Source organism: Microcebus murinus, chromosome 9 (genome assembly GCF_040939455.1).
Source record: "Microcebus murinus isolate Inina chromosome 9, M.murinus_Inina_mat1.0, whole genome shotgun sequence".
Classification (NCBI taxonomy): Eukaryota; Metazoa; Chordata; class Mammalia; order Primates; family Cheirogaleidae; genus Microcebus; species Microcebus murinus.
In genome coordinates, this window is record NC_134112.1 from 19,903,617 (window position 1) to 19,926,085 (window position 22,469).

At 33.6% G+C, this 22,469-nt stretch overlaps 1 protein-coding gene across 2 annotated transcripts in view; it reads right to left on the minus strand.

Moving 5' to 3' along the window:
* Positions 1 to 22,469, minus strand: part of BBS9 (Bardet-Biedl syndrome 9) — a 415,974-nt gene that overhangs the window by 182,593 nt on the left and 210,912 nt on the right. For both annotated transcript variants that reach the window (XM_012741281.3, XM_012741280.2), the window contains exons 18-19: positions 12,528 to 12,700; positions 8,928 to 9,080 (exon numbers count right to left, since the gene is read on the minus strand). In XM_012741281.3, the coding sequence (XP_012596735.1) occupies positions 8,928 to 9,080; positions 12,528 to 12,700 (326 nt within the window). The remainder of the gene's footprint in view (positions 1 to 8,927; positions 9,081 to 12,527; positions 12,701 to 22,469) is intronic.

Sequence of the window (22,469 nt, forward strand, 5' to 3'; positions counted from 1 at the left end):
CACTGGTTTCTGAAATTCTAAACTGATGAAAATTTAAGATTCCAAGTCCTTTGCCATAACTGTGATGCAGGTACAATAAATATTTATTGAGAATTTTACTAGAAGATAACCACCATGCTAGGTGCTACTCAGGTTTTAAGGAGTCCACAGATGAAAATGAAGAAGGTGAAGCTCAGAAAATGAAGTGACACACACCCAAAGTCAAAGAGCTAGAAACAGATGGAATTCAAGTCTGTTGACGCAAAATTTGATGGCTTTTTTTTTTTAAAAAAAAAACAGTATCTGAATGCATGGTTGTTCCCTGATCACCTAAAATTGCCTCCCACCTACCTACTGCTATTCACATCTAACAAGTGAAAAATCACTGGGTCAGTGATAGTTTGTTCATGAACAAAAATTGAAAATGATTAAAAGAAAGAAAAAACTCAAGAAAAGAGACATTACAAGAAACAATAAAAAATTGAGTTGGCAACTCTTTGTACCTAGAACTGTCCTGTCCACGAAGGTAGCCACAGCTACATGTGGCTATTCATCAGTTGAAATATGCAACAAGCACAAAATAAACCAGATTTTGAAAACTTACTATGAAATATAAAATATTTCATTAATAACTTTATTTGATTAGGTGTTGAAATGATATTTTAAATATACAGGGTTAAATAAAATACATTGTTAAGACTAACAAGTTTCACTTGTTTCATCTTACTCTTTTAATGTGGCTTCTAGGAAATTAAAAATTACATATGTAGCTCACATTTATGGCTTGAACAAATTTTTTTCAGACAGCACTGGGCCAGATCATACTGCCACACGCAGATATTGAATACATCAGGGATGCAATTATGACAAACACACTTTGAATATTACATTCTGGGTCATACTCTAACCTGGATGAAGAGCTCTAATTTGGCTAAGGAACTAGCAAGAGTCAGATAGAGCAAGAGAACACCCACTTTTATTCACACATTCATTCAAGCATACCATTCAGTTATCTAATTGCTCTCCTTTGAGTGAGTAGGAACAAGCTAATTCATATGGAATGATAATCCAAAGTTCTAAGCATTAGGAGACCAGAGAAACGAGTTTATAGTATAATAGGGGAGAGAAAAAAAGGCTCCCTCAAAAATACTAATGAAGACCAGTTTGTGACTACATCCCATTTTTCAAAAAAGTTTTTATTTGTGGTATTATGTGGTAAAATACACATAACATAAAATTTACCATTTTAACTATTTATAAATACCTTCACATAGTTGTCAAAAAGTTATTTTTAAGATCGTCAAATTATAATCATAATAACATTTTTAAAACTTATTTGAGAATTTAAAGTCATCTAAAGTCAAATCATTTTCAATTTTTAGTATTCCTTCTAAATCTTTGCATACTTATCTATCATGGATACATCTACTTCATTATTTGCAATTAATACACTTTATTTCATAATCTGATTTTTTCAATTACATGATGTTATATATCATTCCAGTTTTTAAATAATAAAACATAATATGAAATTATATCATATCAAATAGTAGTATTACAATAAGCCAAATAATTTTCCAACTGGACCACTGATTTACAATTTCTTGCAAAAATAATTAATATTGTAAATGAATAACTGGATGAATGTGTTTTTGGAAAGATTTTCTTAGCTAAATATTTAAGAGTAGAATTATAAAGTGAAAACATACAAACTCCATTTTTTTACTGCCATCTCACTCTTTTTTTTTCACTTACCATTCCCATTCATGTACAAATATGTGATTGCAAATTTCTGTGTCCTCCTTTTTCACCTGTTTATATCTATCACTTTTCCAGAAATAACTTTCTTCTAGCTTTTAAGTGATTATATGAAAAACAAGCCCAGCAACATCACCACAGCCCTGATAGCTCCTTGTCAGTCTATCAGCATATCTTTTTACTTGCCAATGGCAATCAGTGGGTCTCTAAATGGTTTCATCACATATTCCTTTGTTTTATCAGCCAAAATCATGCTCATTAAAAATCCACGGACCAAAAAGCTCCTAGACTTCTACGTGACTTAAAACTATTATATATATATATATATATATATATATATATATATATATATATATATTATACACACATATACACATACACATACCATATAAATAAACAGAGTAGAAGGAAGTTAGGAAGTTTTAAGTATAGAAAAGTAACAAATAGCATACTCTAAACCACAAGATCTCTGTTTAAAATTATGCCTAATACAGCCTCTTTTTTGAAGAGAAAAATCAGCCAACTGCCTTTCTAGAACAATTAATGACTATCAGTCATTATATCACACATATGTCATCTGACATAAACTTTTAGATCAGTAAACATGTTCCCTCTGCTACAACAGAGGCTTAGTGTTCAAATGGGAAGAAAAAATCCTAGTACCTATAAAAACATCAAAACGTAAGTCCAACCATAGGGTAAGTCTAATTTCCCCTATTTCAATTTACTCAATCAGTCTTGCTTTGACTAACAAATTTATGTGAATATTTTACAACATGAAAGAGAACTTACTTTTAAAAGCTTTTCTGCCAATAAGTGCTAGGATTCAATGGCAAAGAAAGTGAACTTCAGTGTAAGTTAACAAATTAACAAAGCCACCTCTTCCTGAAATACTCAGGTTTCAAATACAGTATCAGACCTTGGGAAACTCTCTAAATGATTCTATTACCTTTCTGATATGTGTATATATTAATACAATAAATATCAGATGATCATGAATATATATACACATACACACAGCATGGATATGTACAAATAATTTACATACATCTTCTCTTTCTTTAACCCCTGACCATAATTTACCTGAAGAAAATCCAGGATGTCTATGTCCCACCTGGCAATGATTACAGTGAAAATGCCACATGATATACTAAAACATGGACTTTGGAATATATTGTTTAAAATCTATGTAATACTGAGTAAGTTTCTTAACTCAACTCAGGGTCTCAGGTTCTTCATCCATAAATAATACTACTACCTTTATAAGATGGTTTTAAGTATTAAAAGAAGTAATAAATAAAATTTACTTCAGACTCAACAGATGCTCCATAAATAAGAATTTCCTTTCTTTTCCCTTACTTTTTTCCTTAGGTCCTCCAAAAATACATTCAGGTGATTGAGAAGACAGTATTCCAATTTTATAAATGAGGAAATTTAGGCTTGTAACTACTGAAAAAAAGAAATTATCAACATGGTTACATTCTTTCAACATTATGCTTCTAAAACTAGAAGAAAAAAATTCTTTCAAGAAGAATGATTTTTCCCCCAAATTCTAGAATACAAAGTAATTATTGAAATTGTGGTGGGCAACTGAAAAAAATCATTATTTACTAGAGGGCAGATCCTTCCCATGAAGGACTCGTGTAATGCTTTTCCTAGAGTGACAATCCTAGTCCCCCACTTCACAGGCTGGCCTCAGTAAGGGACACTTGGTAGACGCCCCTAATAAAATGAGATTGGTAGTATATACTATGCAGGAAAAGTATGCTAGTGAAAGTGAGATGAGAATATGATTTTGGGGGGTTGTGGGAATGCAGGTTGGGGGCGTTCCTATATGGGATGTAGGAAATGACTTGCAGTTGAAAATAAGGGGGAAGTGTTTGGCCGACCACCTTCTGCAACAAAACTCAAAACTATTAATTGTACATCTTGAAACCAGTAACCCACCTGTTAAAAATCTTAAAAAATAAAAGTGGCTGCCACCCACAACAAGCTAAGAGAAGTATGATTATAGGATGATGTTCCTAAATAATCCTTCACGAATGGTTGCTTCATTGCCAAGATACTTGCCCCAGAAATAAGACCTTGAGCAGTCCAGAGGAGCTATCCCCTTTGCTTCATCTTTGGGGAAGCCTACAGGTGATTCTGGGGGTGGAAAATAAAGCTGTTATGTATTTGAACCCTGCTCTGTATTAGAACTACCAATTGTTTTGTTCTACTCATCAGAATTAGTTAGTATACTGACAGTGCCCGAACCAGCTACATTATTTGAGGTTCCCAGAGCAAAATAAAAATATGGGGCCCCTTATTCAAAAGGGCAATATATGTAACCTTAACAATATTTGTACCCCCATAATATAATGAAATAAAAAAATAATAAAAATTTAAATTTAAATTTAAAAAAAAGTACTAAGAATTTCAAAATGGCTGCCATAGAGCACTAAATCAAACACATGTGTGCAGAGCACATGCCCATAAAGTGAGCCCTGGACAGGGCTAATATGAGGACCCAAAAGGAGACTACATAATAATAGATTCCATTCTTAAAACAACTAACCAAAACTAAGCACATCGGCAAGTATTCAGGCAGTTTTACTAGCCTGAAAACAGCCCTGACACTCCATTTGCTTTAAGCAACTCTTGATAAACCTAATTAAGTTTAAGGTAAATTATCTTCAGAATCCATAGACCACAACTGGTTGTGAGTGAATAAGATTTTAATAACAAAAGTTGATATTTAAATGTCAAAAATATAAAATAAAAGACATCTCCAAGTATAGAATACCTGAGCTCAAGGGAGGTTTGAAAAGGAACTTTTCATTTAAAATATTTTGCTAAATTAGTATATGTTAAAGAAGAAGGGTAGATTGTAAATATGCCCTTAATTCTCCACTCCTCCAATAAAAGGTATTCCCCACCTCTTTGATGTGATTGACCAAAGCCAGTAGGCATTAGAAATATGACACAGAAAGAGGCTTGAAAAGTTGCTTTTACATTGTGACCTGTAGCCACCATGTGAACAAGCCCAGGCCAGCCTGTTAGACCATGAGAGACATGTGGCCCAATTATCCTAGCTAACTGCATGCCATCTGCCAAATATGTGACTAGGTCATCCAGTCCCCAGCTGAGCCACCAGCTGACCAGAGACATATGAGTGAGCCCAGCCAAGACCAGCCAAGCCTGGCCCAGATCAACAGAACTGCCCAGCTGACCCAGAGACTCATGAACAATAAATAATGAATTGCTGAATTGAATTGACATTGTTTTAAGCCACCAAGGTCTGGGATGGTCAACAATACAGTAAAAATGCTAATATGATACAAGAAGCATTTTAGCTCTGTGGAGAATAATAGATTATGCAATAAGCAGGGACTGAGACAACTAGCTCACCACTTTTAGTGGGGAGAGATTAGATTCCTAATAAATTACATAATAAATTCCAGATAGATTTTTAAAATATATATAAAGAATGACAGCATAAAAATGTTAGAATAAATTATAAGTTGATATTCATATACTCTTACTAATAGGGAAGGATTTTCTAGGCAGAGAAAACTAAAGGAAAAGAATAGATATTACTGTGCAAATATTTTTTAGGCTTTACATGTCCAAAATACATTATAAGTAAAAATCATAGGCAAATAACAAGTTGGTAAAGTTTACTGTACATTTGAGATAGGTACAGATAGATACCTAATATGTGTACAAAGCATTTTTACGCATGACAAAAGTATGATCAAAGATTACCACTATTAATATGCACAAAATAATAAAAAAAGATGAACTTGATAGAATATTGAACAAAGGGCAAACAGAAATCACAAAAAAGAAATACAAATGGCCAATTAACATGTGAAAAATGGTCAACCTCACTGGTAAGCAAAACAAGAAAGAAGTAAAACAATAAGCAAATTACCATTTCAGTTAAAAATTGTAAAGATCAAAATAAATAATCATACCTAAAAAGCAGACACTTTCTTATACTGCTGGTGGAGTTATAATTTAGTACTATACTTCTGCAAGGCAATGTGTATGTAGTATGCTGCTATGTGTATGTGTGTGTGTGTATGTGTGTTTGTGTGCTTCGTGGAGTACACTTTGCTGAAAAATTAAAAAAGCCCTCCACATGAGGAACAAAAAGGACTCCAAATAGGTAGTAGATCTAATTTTAAACTGGCACAGTAGGAAAATACTTTAAAAATCTAATAATAACCATGCAATGGAGTTATGCCACAGAGAGTGAGAATGGGCTCTAGCATGGCTCATGGCATAAAGATAAGAAAAACACTAAATAGAAGGTATATGATTATGAGGTATGTGATATATATACCTGTTCAATTACAGTAGAGTTTTCTAAAAGGGATTTTTCTCAATGTTAGATTCAACATCAAAACTATTATTAAGATTTTTCTTTTAATAAACTGTGGCTTGTCCACACTACAGACTGCTATATTATAACATATACTACTATAACCATTAAAAATAGAGAAGTACATCTATGCATTAATATAGAAAGAGCTCCAATACATACTGTTAGACAAAAAAGAAAAAAATATAGATTAATAAATATGGTATGATACTTTTTATGTAGTTTTCTTTTTAGCCTGACAAAATAATATTTCATTTCTAAATGCAAAAAAAATAATCTGGAAACACACTAAAACAGATAAGAGTGATTACATTCCTGAGCAGATGATAAAGGACCAATATGGGAAATTTAGCATTATGTATAATGTAACTTATATTCATGTATTAACTATGTCATTAAAAATTAACTAAAAAGGATTCAAATGGACTTTATTATCCTCAAGAAACTTACTGAACAATCAACACCTCACTATAATTTAATGCCAAAATATATAATAAAATTAAATGGTAAGGCATATTAAAACTAAGTCAAATTTCTTACAGTATTCATATTTTTCCTTCAAAATCTTGTTCATTCTTTTTTGTTAATCTAAAAAGAATGAGGACTTAAAAATATACATTCAAGTGAAAACCCATGGTTTTGGTCATCTTGTCTGTAATATTACAAATCATGGAAAACCCCAACCCTGAGGCTAAGCAGAAAAAATAAAAACCACTGTATTTTAAATGTATAATAGATAAAGGAAGTCTTACTATATAGAAAATTTGGAAAGCACTAAGTCAAGCATCTCTTCAAATGCCTTTAAATGTCCCTCCACCATTGTGTCTACAAAAGAGACACATCATTAAAGATGGTGTTGAACATATCTTCAGCCTCAAGCATGACATGTAGGTATGGCAGAAGGCCTAAGAATGAGATAGACATGTGATCAAAGACATATGAGGAAGAAGGTGGAAAAGGAAGAAAATGAAAAACAAACCAAAACAAACCCTGGGCACAGTGGCTCACACCTGTAATCCCAGTACTTTGGGAGGCTAAGTGCAAAGATTGTTTGAGATTAGGAGTTTGAGACCAGCCTGGGCAACATAGTGACTCTATGGAAAATTTAATAATTAGCTGGCTGAGAAAGGAGGATCACTTGAACCCAGGAGTTCAAGGTTGCAAGGAACTATGATTGCACCACTGTACTCCAGCCTAGGTGACAGAGTGACACTCCATCTCTCGGGGGGTTGGGGGGAGGAGGAAAGAAAAATGAACAGAGACAGAACATTCGTGCCTACTGACCAAAGAGTCATATAGTTACTCCAGCACAAAAGAAATTGGCAGTCTATGTTTGTAGAACAATTTACAAAACATTTTTATATATTAACATATTGTGGAATATAAACTTTATAACAAGATACTATTAATCCCATTTTATGGAAAGAAATGGAAATTCGGAGAGAGTAAATGAATTGCCAAAAGCCACATAGCTAATAAGTCATGGCACTGAATTCCAAGCCCAGTGTTCTTTCCAATACCCTATACTGCTATAGACTGTCTTTCAAATTGCTACTAATTTTCAAATAACCATGGGAATTTCAAGAAGCAAATGCATTATCATTATAAACATAGTAAGTTAATTTTTCATTCCCTTAGTAAGACCAATTCTGAAAAAAACCATCTGATTTGTCCTTCCAAATTCAACAGAAAGATGTGGAGAAGGGGAGTAGAGAGAGAATGTGGTAATAAAGGGCAACATGGGGAAGTCTCACAGTCAAAAGCTGTTTGGTACCTGGAATGTGGGGGTGGATACATCAGTCAACACATGATAAAACTGTACAGAACTTAATACACACACTTGAGTACAAGTAAATCTGAATAAGACCTGTGGATTTTATCAATATCGATATCCTGCTCATGATATACCATAGTTTTGTAAAATGTTATCACTGGAGAAAAGTGGGTAAAGGGTACATGAGATCTCTCTATATTATTTGTTACAAATGCATGGGAATATACAATTATCTCATTTAAACAAACAATTTAAAAAATCAACAGAATATTCATACCATCAACACTGATTTTGAAACAGGATAGTGATATTGTGTAGAAATATGAAAAGACCTCATGTAGTCATTCAAAATCTTCATTATAGTCATTCAAAGATTTCAGTATAACAGAAGTGGTAGAGGCCTTACTCAAGAAATTAAAATTTTAAAAATTATTTTTTCAAGCCAGAAATGATAATTTTCAATAGGTTTTTAAAGATATAATGCCTTAACAGTGACAGGCAGCTAACTCTAGCCATGTAAATGATAACTCATGGGTCAAAAGAGAGTCAGTAAGAAGAAAATATAGTCTTTTGAACTAGAACGTTTTAAACTAGGCTGCTTAAGAATTCCATCTCAAAATATCAATGGACATAGTACTCAAGTATTAGCCAGTTGCTTGGTAAGACAATTAGAGAATTACGGTAATAATTATGGGATGCACCAAGAATTGTCTGGTAATACTGGTTGTAACTATTTACTAAGCACAGACTATGTGCCTGGCATTGTGCTAATTGCTTTCCATAAATGATTGAAAATCCTCACAACAACCTTGAGAGGTAAGATGTGGAAAATGAGGACCTCAATGTAGCTTACCCAAGGACACACAGTTAGAAAGTGGCAGAGCTTGACTTTGAACCTAAGTTTTTCTGACTCTAAAGCCTGTGTGCCGTTCACTGTTCCATAAGGCACGGGAAAGAAATATTTACCTTGATATTCTGGCACATGACTCTAGAATGAGGGAAAAATCACGTTCAGTAATGTAAAACTGTCACTGATATTCCACTGACCTGCTTGTAAGTTCCATCTAGCAAGGTGTCCAGGTGTTGGAGGGGGGCAGGTGTTTTATCTTTGAACCTTGTTAACAGCCGGCGTTGAATGGCCCGAAATTGTACAGCTCTTTCAGATAAGAGTTCTTCTAACTTTTCACCATTTATCCGCAGCTACAATAAAGAATTTCTTAAATTCAGATTAAATGGACACAAAAAAATGTTTAAAGAAAGAATACAGGCAATGTCAATATACGTTTGAAAAAGAGTAATGAAATTTAAACATATTATAGAGTTAAGGGAATTAAAACAGGGTGGTGTTTGCTACATGAATACATAGATAATACAGTGGAATAGATCAAATGGAAATTTAGTAAAGATGACTCAGTATCATTTGGGAAAAAAATAGATTATGTAATAAATGTTTTGTGATGATTGATTACATGGGAAAAATAGAAATCTCTCCCATTCTTTATAGCAAAAACAATTGCAGAGAGACAATAGTTTAGACACAATAAAAGCACTAGAAAAATTAGAACTTTTTATAATCTTGACATAGAAAGGACTTAATTACTATGAGTCAAAAGCCAAAAGCCACACACATACAACTGATAAATTGTTAACTAAAAAGAACATTTAATCCTACATGATTTAAAAAAAAATTATAAACAAAGTGATAAGACAAACAGCAAACTGCAAATTACAACAGCAATAACCACAGAGACAAAGAGTTATGCCCACAATATCTAGAAAGCATCTATAAATCAATGTGAAAAGGACCACGACCCAATAGAAATCAGTCAGAAAAGCAGCAACAATCCAACAGAAAAACAGGCAAAGTTTTACATAAAAGTTAATACAAATAACTCTTAAACATACAGCCTTTAACCTAACGATCCCTTCTAGGAATTGATCCAAGATATGATTGTAAAAAGTAATGTATATATAAAGATATTCTTACAAAATTGTTCTATTGTGATTATAGTAAGATATCATTAATAATTACAATGCCCTTTAATAGGAGAATTAGTTAAATAAAGAAGACTACTCTGTAAGACTGCTAAGCACTGATATGCAATGCTGTCCAAAGATGAGTAAATGAAAAAAACAAAAAGATACAGAATAGTACATATAATGGGCTACCATTCATTCTTTTTTAAAAAAACAAGAATCTGTATATTAACATAGTTGTAACTACATAATCTGCATAATATATCTAGAAAGATACATAAGAAACTGGGCACCAAATGTTGCCTCCAAACAGGGGACTGAGTGGTTGAGGAATGAAAATAAAAAACGTCTCTTTCCACTGTAACCCATCTCATAACTTTTAAATTTAATGGTATTAAAATAAATGAAAGCTAGTCAAAGTACAGTAGAAGAAACACTCCATGAGATCAGATCACGTGAACTGCTAATTCAACTGTATAAAATAGTGATAGACTAGTTCTGAAAAAAATATCATGTCCAGAAGTCAAACATTACAGTTTCCATTTCTGGTATCAAACCAAATTCCTTACCTTTCAGTACATATATTCTCCAGATATGTGATAAAAATTATATATGAAATACAAGTAACTTAGAATTTTGTCAACTTCCTTTAATCCCAATTTTAGAAGCACTAAGTAGCTAACTAAATCACAGAATATTCTCTTGAGGAAAAAAAATCTTTCATTACCAAAAATTAAGTAATAAAATTAATTTTTAAAAATAACTAAATGTTTTAAAAGAATATTAGCCTAATTACGAATAATTTACTCTTCTTGTATAATTTGCTACTATAATAATTTATTTCCTGAATTCATCATTAAACACAAAAAAATAAAAAGATATTCTTAATACTCAGACATCAGCAAGGTTATCATTGCTTTGAATGCATAAATAAGCATCACTGATTGAAATGTTTTCACATGTCAGAATTTCAGCATCTAACAAATATTTATGATCATAGGGTCAAGCACTGTTCCAGGCACTAGAAACTACAGCAATGAATAAATACAGACAAAAATCCCTGCCTTCATGGAGCTTACACTACAAGGGACATTTGAATTCCAAAACTACCTTGATTCTAAGTTTCAAATCTAATTAATGGCTGAAAGCAGAGAGTGGGGACAGAGAACAAAGGTAGTATAATCACATCCCCATTAATTTATGTGTGTAACAAATGAAAGTGCCTGTAGTTCATCATATTCTCCAAGTCTCTCCTCAGAAAAGAAATACCTCTGATGTGGAAACTCTAGGGAGTTACTAGCCAGCAAATAAGGAGGGAAAACTGTATGTCACATTTATTAGTCAGTAGTATCTAATATTCTCTATTTTAAATATTACAAATATGTAACAAGTATAGTCTTTCTGTGGACTCTATTTCATAAACCACTAGACCTCAGTTTTACACAGTGAAGTAAGAGTTTCTTAAAATATATCCTAGAAGATTGCAAAGGTTCTCAATCCTTTGAATACCCAAATATACTCTCCCAAACAGTCCATTTTGGTGACACAATTTGATCAAAGGTATACTGTCCTAGAAAATATTATCATCATAGATAAGGGGAAATACATTTAATTTATTTGATAATGACATGATTACTCACAATTGGATCGTATACACCTGAAATTTTCCCTTTATGTTAACACTGCATTAAAAGAAGTCTTGATAGGTGAAAGTCAATGTTCTTAGAACGTTCAAGGGTTGACTGACAAGTTACATGCCCGATATTCTCTCTCTGACACATACACACACCATAGCTAATAAACTAACTGAATGTCTATTGATTCCTTAAAAAGTAATCACTCTCCTACCAATGCTTACTTACTTGAATGATGTTTAAAATGCTCTCAAAATTCCCCTTTTGTATTGCTTACAATCTGTTTATAGAGTCTGTAAGTGGAGTCTGGTGACTTTATTTTAATACACAGAACTTTTAAAACAATGACGGTCATTGTTCAATCCATTCATAAAACATGACTCTTGCCTATTTCCAAATATCAAATCAATCTTCAAAGGATGAAGATTTGCCATTATTGAGATACTCAAGAGAATCTAACATAGGCTCTGGAAGTAGTTCCAAAAAAGAAATGCAGAAATATTCAGAGCAACAAAGTTACTGTCAAAGCTCATTTATTTAGACATTTAATCATTCAGCATTTACTAAGCACCCACTGTGCCAGATACTGGAGAGTATTTTAAGTGGTTAACCCTCATTCAGATGCAGAAGTTTTGGTGTGCTTGTTAAAAAAGAAAAAGAAAAATCACTTTACTTTATAATCACACCTCATTTATGGCCTGCTAGAATTAGTTAGCCAAATGGCCGCCAATAAGCTCAAATAGTTTTAACACTGGGTTATTGGGGTTAAGGGTTAAGTCCCCATGTGGGAGAATTAAATCAGCTCTGTTCCAAGGCCAGACAACATGCTTAGCTCCAGGCAGCCACTCTGTAAATGTCTGTAACTGATCACAAACTGGAAAAAAGAACAGGAATGGATTCACACAATCTGCCATCCATGTAATAACAACTCAAAGCATGCAGCCTAATAAGATGTATACTAAAATTCTTCCGTAACATCAATTTCTTTTTTATATATTTAATGATTATAAATTATATGGGTTATTATAATACACACCTCAAAATGATGATCAATCAACTCGAAATATTCTTGGAGAGGCATAGATCCAGAAAAAGAACAGGCAAAATCTTTGATTCCCTGCTTTTCAAAATATTCTTGAAGACGAAGAATAAGCTCATTTGTTATGAGCCAAAGATCTTCAAATTGTTCACTCTGGATGCGATATCGTTCTAAGAGAGAAAAAATATTAAAGAAAAAATGCTTATTAACACATAACTACTGGCTAAAACTATATGAACTATCAGTGACTGTGATATGAATACTAAAGGACAGAGATTTCTTTTTTGGAATACAGATATGACTCTACTGGCTTTATAAAAACACATCTACTGCTTCATTGTTATATTCTGTATCAACCACTTAATTTTCAAATCTAATTCCAAAGGTAGGTAGTCACAGTGGCAAGCCTTAGGCTGTGGTCCTTTTTATTATCTATTCTTCTGGATGTGGCTTTAATCTAACCTACCCAAAGAAACCTTGATTTCTATACCATTTATGGAAGCCCAATATGCACCAGGCACTGTCTTAAGCACTTAACATACACTTCCTCATTTAAACCTTAACAGTCATACAGGAGATATAGTGTTATCTTCATTTTACAAAAAATAAATCTGATCACAGAGTTTAAATAACTTGCAAAGTTATCCAGCCAGTTAGTAACAGAGCACTGGAACTCTAGGTATTAATACAAAGATTAGCTATTAATCTTAACTGCTCCACAATATTGCATCTCTCTGAATTTATATAGAGACTTACCATGTCTGCAGTTCACTAGGCACTTAGCATATACAACTATGCATTCTTATTTAACTTCCCAGGTGATTATTTATATTCAGTCCCTTCAAAAGGATTATACACTTTATGAGATCTAGGACTAAGTCCTATATTCCATTTAATTCACCATTTACTGAGCATGTATTATGTGCAATGTTGTAAAGAAAGAAATGTTGGAGTATAGGGATGAACTTAGTCTTCTTGCTTAAGGAATCTAAAGTCCAGGATAGCATGACACATGGACATTGAAAATATTTCTTTATATGGTGTCATATCATTCTTTTTGGAGGTCTCCCAAGTTCTTCCTACACTCTAGTCTTTTTTTTTTTTTTTGAGACAGTCTCACTTTGTTACCCAGGCTAGAGTGAGTGCTGTGGCGTCAGCCTAGCTCACAGCAACCTCAAACCCCTAGGCTCAAGCTATCCTCTTGCCTCAGCCTCCCGATTAGCTGGGACTACAGGCATGTGCCACCATGCCTGGCTAATTTTTTCTATATATATTTTTAGTTGGCCAATTAATTTCTTTCTATTTTTTAGTAGACAGGGTCTCGCTCTTGCTCAAGCTGGTTTCGAACTCCTGACCTCAAGCTATCCGCCCGCCTTGGCTCCCAGAGTGCTAGGATTACATTCACCCTAGTCTTACTCTACATGCTGACTTCTGCTCATGATGCTGATTAGACATTTTCTTCATTTCTCCCCATCAAAGATAATAGGACCAAGTCAGAGCTTTTATTATACTTTTATTATACTTTTCTTTGTAAGAAGAAAAGCTTTTATTATACTTTTGTTTGTAAATGTCCCTGAAGTTGTAATGCTTTACACACAGCACAACTGTGGTGGGGTAGGGATAGAGAAGTAGAAGGGAGAATGGTGATGATAAAAAAAAATGTACAGTATTAGAATCCTCTAAATGTAGGCAGGCCAGGCATGGTGGTACATGCCTATAATTCTAGCACTTTGGGAGGCCAAGGCAGGCGGATGGCTTGAGACCAGGAGTTCAATATCAGTCTGGATAATATAGCAAGACCCCATCTCTACAAAAAATTAAAAAAGTAAATAAAAATTAGCCAGGTGTGGTGGTACACACCTGTAGTCAAAGTTACTTGGGAGGCTTACGCTGGAGGACCACTTGAGCCCAGAAGTTTGAGGTTGCAGTGAGCTATGATCCCACCACTTGACTTCAGCCTAGGTGACAGAGCAAGACCCTATCTCAAAAAAAAAAAAAAAAAAGAAAAGAATCCTCCAAATGTGGTCTTATCTAAGATAAGCTTGAGATCTAATATATTACACCCAGACTCAAAGTCACTCACTTTCTTTCATTTACATAATTCAACACAAGACATTCAGGATAAAATCAAGAATAAGGCAAGAGGCTCTCCCCTCAAGGAGCCCACAGTGGACTTGAAAAGATGGCGTGATGGCAGAAGAATGAACACTGGTTCTGCCATAACTGATTCAGGAACATTCATTAGGGCTGACCTTGCCACAGAGGTGCCAGAACTTCTCCCCAGGGGATACATTACTATTTCCAAGTATGGGAAGTACTATCACATAGTAGAAGAATTAGATGACAGTGAGGGAGCTGCAAAGGGCAGAAGTCATGTTAAGAATTATGTAATAATTATAGATGTTCACATAGTTAGCTGTCTCGGGAAAAAGGGAACTTCATGCTGTATAAAAGTGTTTTTAAGGGTCTGAGCTCCTTGGTCTTTGGCGCTTTCTTGAAAGTCTCCTTGTGAGTTGTAGAATGCAACACGAAAGAAGGATCATTTCACAAGGTGCAGGCCTGTCTGTCCCTCTGGCTGTCCTGGGACAAATATTTGGTTCCAGCTCAATGCTGCCTCCAACTCCCAGATATTTGTCTCTCCTGGAGATGTTTGGCTCCTGGCTCAGGGCTGGCTCCAGGATTCTGTCTTTCTGTGTGTCTGTCCTTTCTGAGGCAGGTGTTTTCTCCAGACCTGAGCCTCCATCTAGGCCCAGGCAACATCCTAGGCTTCCTGGGTAAAGAAGCTGAGCTTGGCCAACTACATCTCCTTTCGTAGCTTTGTGATCTCCCCGAGAGCATCAGAGAAGAGCTCCCTCCAGGGTTCATAATGTTGAACAGGATGCTTTACAACTCCTAGATTCTGAGATTTTTGCCTTAATATGTTCATTTCCTTTCATGTATATGTATCTTTTAATAAAACACTTAAAATGGTGCTTGACATATTACACACTCAATAAATGTTTCTCATTATCATTATTGTTGCCATAACTTTCCCCAATTTATTGTCAACTAAAGGGCAGGTATTTCATCATAAACTTCTTTAGATCAACATAACACCTAACTAATCAAGTCATTTTCATACAGGAGATAAGGGGGGAAAAGTATCTTTAATAAAATATATTTCCTTAGTATAAAATCTGCTGTCATTTAAGATATGGCCATAAAGTTTTACAGAAATATTATCACGTTAATTTTTCAAAGGAAATTTAATTCATTCAGGTTCTAGAAGGATTCTGAATAAGCATCCACATGCAGGTGGAAAAACTAGGGGTACAGCCTAAATATATATAAAGAATAAAATTTCTTATACAAAAAATGAAATAAAGCTATATAGAGTTATTCTATTCAACTATAACTTTTCAATAAAAACATGTTATAATATCTTAAAATAGATACATATAAACAACTGGGATTATTACAACATGTCTAAAAGAATTGTATCATCTGGGTTCTGATGTAAAAAAATCTATATTTCAAGGTACCTGAAGGAAATGAAGGAGCCAGCCATGGGAATATCAGTGGGAAGCACATTCTAAGCTAAGGGAACTATAAATACAAAGGAACTGAGGCAGGAATGTGCTTTTAGGAACACTAAGGAGACCAGTTTGGATGAGTCAACAGTTCTTTATGCTGTACTCTAACAAGATATTACACAAGTTTTTGTTAAATCATCCATGTAGGTATTGCAACAAAATCTGGAAAAAAGGCATAATCAAGTATGTCCAGGCAATCAATCCACCACAAATTATTGTGAAAATCAGAATCTACCACTGGGTAAAACATGAATAGGATTCTCAGCAGAATACCAATAGTATGCCCAAGATCATCTGGCCAGGGCTGAGTTCTTGATGGGGAACGACAAACCCAATTAGCACGTACCCTGATGCCTTTGAAAGTGCTGGATTTAGTCCTCACTCACACCTTACACTGGACATGGGTGTTGGATGAAAGAAAGCAGGGGACGTTGTGGGCTAGCCAAGAAAGGCAGCAGTGCCGTAAACTCTTCCCCCAGAGGAGACAAATGTCCTGTCTAAGTTGCCTACAACTGGAGCTCCTTCCCTACTCCTGGCAGACAACAAAAATCTCTGACAAAAAAAAAAAAAAAATGTGGGCAAGTTTGAATTTTTCACTTCTCCTTTTACGAAAATTTGAATTATCTCAACAGGGGCCTGTTAACTCACTGAGAGACCCATTTCAATCCACCATATTGGGCAAACAAAGATAAAATAACAGATAAAAGTCATGTGTAGTAAGTTCAAAGGAAAGAGACAAATCACAGGAATGAAATTTGCTTTATGAAAGAGAGGCAATGCAAAACTATCCTTAGTTTGTAGTTTTAACAAAATTCCAGGTAACACTGCATCTATTAATTCATTCAAAAAATATTGAGTGATAAGTGCTAAGGAGACAACGGTGAACAATACATACATAGTTCTAATCCCCATCCTAGTGAGAAGGGAAGAAAATGAACAAGTAAATAACATATGAAACAGAACATATGAAAGTACTATGACACAGAGAAAAAGGGTGCTGAGATAAAGATACTATGGTGAAGGAAGACAACACTGAGAAGGTGACATCGATGGCAGTACTAACCATAATAATGATGAAAATAATACTAGCAGCTAAAATAGACCTAGCACTTAGAATGTATCAGGAAATTACTGTGTGCTTTTTAGGGATTATTTCATTTGATTCATATATATTATTTTCATAGTATTTTACTGCCATTTTATAAATTAAAAAACAGATGGTTAAGTAATTTTTCCAAAGTCATTCAGAAGAATTGTAAGCTAGAGCTGGAATCTAAACTATCATTTAAGTCTATACCCCACATTCCTAATCATTTCATGCGTAAAGCTTGGACCTTAAGGATGGGAAGAACAGTCCAGGTAGAGGGAATGGCAAGCACAAAGACCTCAGGGCAGAAAAAGACATGTACCAGGAACTTAAAGAAGGTCAGAGTAGGAAGAAAGCACTCCTAGAAGAAGATGGACATTAGGCCAGGGTCAGAACACATAGGGAGACCAATATCAATTGGTAAAGAGTTTGGTTATTATTATAAATGCCAAAGATTTTAACCTGGAGGGTGGCATGATATGAGTTGTGTTTGTTTCCTTATTTGTTTTTTATCACAAGAGCTACCAAGTGGAAAATGAATTAGAAAGGGGAAAGAATAAATGTGCAATTAGGACATTATAACCATGGTTCAGACAGATGATGGTACCATATGGAGCAATCAAGAATATCATGTTAGAAAGAAAATCCCTACTTATCCTCTGAGAAAAACTTAAAATCTAGTAAAGTTTTATATCAGTGACTTTAGTAACATAAATTATCCAATCTTCAATTTCTTCATCTACACAAAGGGAAAAATAAAACACATCTCACAAGAGATTTTTGCAGAGATCAAATATAATTCTGTATTGCAAAGATCTATACAAATGCAATTTGCATTATTAAAATTTAGGTCAAACAAAATTAGATGCTCAAAATGTTGGACAAAAAATACTGAAACTATCTGATATAAGAAGTGTAGAATGAAACATCTAAAAATCTAAAACTCTAGATACCTAATAGGTATTCTTTGTGACAAACTATAATACATTAATGTCATCAAATAATAAAAACTCATAAAAACATTTAAATAGATGTGGTATTTTCTGTAAACTTTAAATTTGGGGCTTCTATTTTTTCTTATTTTCATCAACATATGCAGGAGAAAAATAATTTTCTTCAATAAAAAATTTACAATCAGAATTGGGCTGTAGAAAGATAGACACAATATTTTTAAGATGAATTTTTTTCAGATTGTCAAAACTCAACAAGGATCAATAAGTCAAAGATTGATAAGGCATTACTGTGGTTATTAAGTTTTCTTAGTATTAGTATTCCAAAGCGGTTAACATTGCCCCTGGAGACTTTCCAGAGCATACATTTCATGGAAACAAGAAATGAATTTTTCTATTTATAATAAAAGAACATGAATTTTAAAATATGCCCTTAAAAAATTAGTAATCAAAATGGCTGCCAAATGAACATTCAATTTGTTCTCTTTTCCTTTGCATCTTATAATAGCAGCTCAGTGGAAATAACCATTTCAGCTTCCAAATAAAATAAACTTAGATGATCAGAGCCCAGTCAATTGTCATTCCACTCTACTACAATTGGAGAAAATAATATATTAAATTAAGCAAGGCACAAAAATACCTCATGTTGGTCTCCATTTATATCAGAACATCTGAAGTTCATCAATATAAATATTGTTTATATTCATATCACAATGAATCTAGACAATTTATGCTATTTGGAAATTTGTGAGATGGAAAAGCAGAGGAATGCTTTTTAAATCAAAATCTGGAGGAAGCAATATAAATAATTTCAGTAGATATGAGTATAATATTCTAAATATATAACCTCTTCAATATTAGAAACTATGAATAGTTTCTTGATATTTACTTTTCTTTTTTAATCATATAACTTTATTTTTTATTATTTTTGTCTTCTCATTTTTGTTATTTTGATAGAATTAGGAGGTACAAATTGAATTATGTTACATGTATATATTGTATAGTGGTGAAATCTGGGCTTTTGTACTCATCACCTGAATAATGTACATTGTACCCTATTTTTCATCCCCCACTCCCTCCAAGCCTCCCCACTTTTGAGTCTCCAGTGTCCATTATAACCAGTCTGTGTGTCCTTATATGGCCATAGTTTAGCTCCTACTTATAAGTGAGAACATGAGGCATTTTTCTGTTCATGAGTTACTTCACTTAGGATAATAGCCTCTAGTTTGATCCCAGATGCTGCAAAAGCCATTATTTCATTCTTTCTTATGGCTGAATAGTATTCCATGGTATACATACACCACATTTTCCTCATCTACTTATTGGCCGATGGACACTTAAGTTGATTCCATGTCTTAGTGATTGTGAATTATGCTACAATAAACATGTAAGTACAGATATCTTTTTGATATAATGATTTCTTTTCCTATGGTTAGATACCCATTAGTGGGATTGGGGGAGCAAATGATAGAGCTACTTTTAGTTCTTTGAGAAATCCTCACAGAGGTTGCACTAATGTACATTTCCACCAACAGTGTATAAGTAAGTGTTCCCTTTTTATCACATTCTTGCTAACATCTATTGTTTTTTAACTTTTTAATAATGGTCATTCTAATTGGAATAAGATGGTATCTCATTGTGGTTTTAATTTGCATTTCTCTGATGATTAGTGATTTTAATCATTTTTTTCATATGTTTTTGATCATTTATCTTCTTTTGAAAAATACCTGTTTATATCATTTGCCACTTTGTAATGGGGTTGTTTGTTTTATTCTTGGTGAGTTGTTTGAGTTCCTTATAGATTCTGGATATTAGTTTTTTTTTCAGATACATAGTTTGCAGGTATTTTCACCCATTCTGTACATTGTCTATTTATTCTTTTGTTTATTTCTTTTGCTGTACAGAAGCTTTTTAGTTCAATTAAGTCCAATTTTCTATTATTATTTTTGTTGTATTTGCTTCTGAGTCTTAGTCATAAATTCTTTGCCTAGGCCTATGTCCAGAAGAGTTTTTCCTAGGTTTTCTACTGGGATTTCTAAGATTTCAGGCCTTACATTAAAGTCTTCAATCCACCTTGGGTTAATTTTTGTATATGGTGAGAAATAAGGATCCAGTTTAATTCTTCTGCATATGGCTATCCAATTTTCCCAGTACTATTTATCAAATAATGTATGTTTTTGTCTGCTTTGTCAAAGATCAGATGGTTGAGGGTACATGGTGTTATTTCTGGGTTCTCTATTCTGTTTCATTGATCTATGTGTCTACTTTTATACCAGTACCTTGCTATTTTGGTTATTACAGAATTGTAGCATAATTTGAAGTCAGGCAATGTGATGCCTCCAGTTATGTTTTTTTTGCTTAGAATTGCTTTGGTTATTCAGGCCCTTTATTGGTTCTATATAAATCTTAGAATTATTTTTTCTAATTCTGTGAAAAATCACCTTGGTATTTTGATATGACTTGCACTGAATCTATAAATTGCTCTGGGAAGTATGAATTTTAACAATATTGGTTCTTTTGATCCATGAGCATGGAATGTTTTTCTATTTGTTTGTGTTGCCTACAGTTTCTTTCATCAATGACTTGAACTTCTCCTAGTAAAGATCTTTCAACTTCTTTATTAATTTTATCCCCAGGTATTTTATTTATTTATTTATTTATTTATTTATTTAGCAGCTATAGTAAATGGGATTAAGTTCTTGATTTGGTTTTCAGCTTGGTCATCATTGGTATATAGAAATGCTATTGATTTTTGCATGTTGATTTTATAACCTCAGACTGCTGAATTCATTTTTCAGATCTAGGACTCTTTTGGTGGAATCCTTAGGGTTTTCTAGGTATAAGATCATATCATCAACAACTGGAGACAATTTGACTTCCTCTCTTCAAATCTGGATGCTCTTTATATCTTTCTTTTTCCTGACTGCTCTAGCAAGGACTTCTAGTACTATGTTGAATAGAAGTGGTGACAGTGAGCATCCTTTCCTTGTTCCAGTTCTTAGAGAGAATGCTTCCAACTTTACTCCATTCAGTATGATGTTGGCTATGGGTTTTCATATATGGCTTTTATTATTTTGAGGGATTAATATGTTCCTTCTATGCTGAGGTTGTTGAGGGTTTTTATCATGAAGGGATGCTGGATTTTATAAAATTTGATCAGATCTGCATCCCTTAAGATCATGTGGTTTTTGTTTTTAATTGTTTATGTGGTGAATTACATTTTTTAAATTGAGAACCTATATCTTTTTTAATTTAATTTTTTAGAGTAATTTTAGGTTCACAGCAAAATTAAAGGGAAGGCATAGAGATTCCCCATGACCCATTCCCAATATACATGCATAGCTTCCTCTATTATCAATATCTGCCACCAGAGTAGTATAATTGATGAACCTACACTGACACATCATAATCACTCAATGGTTTACACTGGGGTTTGCTTTTGTTGTACATTGAGTTTGTTGTACATGAGCTTAGGCAAATGTATGATGGCTTATGTGGTGAATTACATTTATTTACATGTGTATTCTGAACCATCCTTGCATTCCTGGGATGAAACCCACTTGATCATGAATTATTTTTTTGATGTGCTGCTGGATTTGGTTTGCTAGTATTTTGTTGAGTATTTTTGCATCTATGTTCAACAGAGATATTGTCTGCAGTTTTTGTTGCACTCTTTCCTAATTTGGGTATCAAGGTAATACTGTATTCATAGAATGCGTTAGGGAGGATTCCCTACTTCTCAATCTTTCGGAACAGTTTTACTAGGATTGGCACCAGTTCTTTGAATGTCTGGTAGAATTCAGCTGTGAATCCATCTAGTCCTGGGCTTTTCTTGTTGTTGTTGTTGTTGTTGTTGTGAGATTTTTTTATTACTGATTCAATTTTGCTACTCAGTTTTGTTTATATTTTCAAAAAACGAACTTTTTGTTTCATTGATCTTTTATACTGTTTTGTTGGTCTCTCATTTAGTTCTGCTTTGATCTTTGTCATTTCTTTTCTTCTGCTACCTTTGGGTTTGGTTTGTTCTTCTTTTTCTAGTTCCTAGAGGTGTGATGTCCATTGTTAATTTGTGATCCTTCTACTTTTTTGATGTAGACATTTAATGCTATAAACTCCCTTCTTACAGCTGCTTTTGCTATATCCCACAGATTTTGATATGCTATGCTCTTGTTTTCATTCATTCCAAAATTTTTTTTAATTTCCCTTTTTATTTCTTCATTGACCCAGTGATTGTTCAGGAGCAAGTTGCTTAACTTCCATGTATTTTGTATAGTTTCTGAAGTTTCTGCTTGCATTGATTTCTAGCTTTGTTGTACTGTGATCTGAGAAG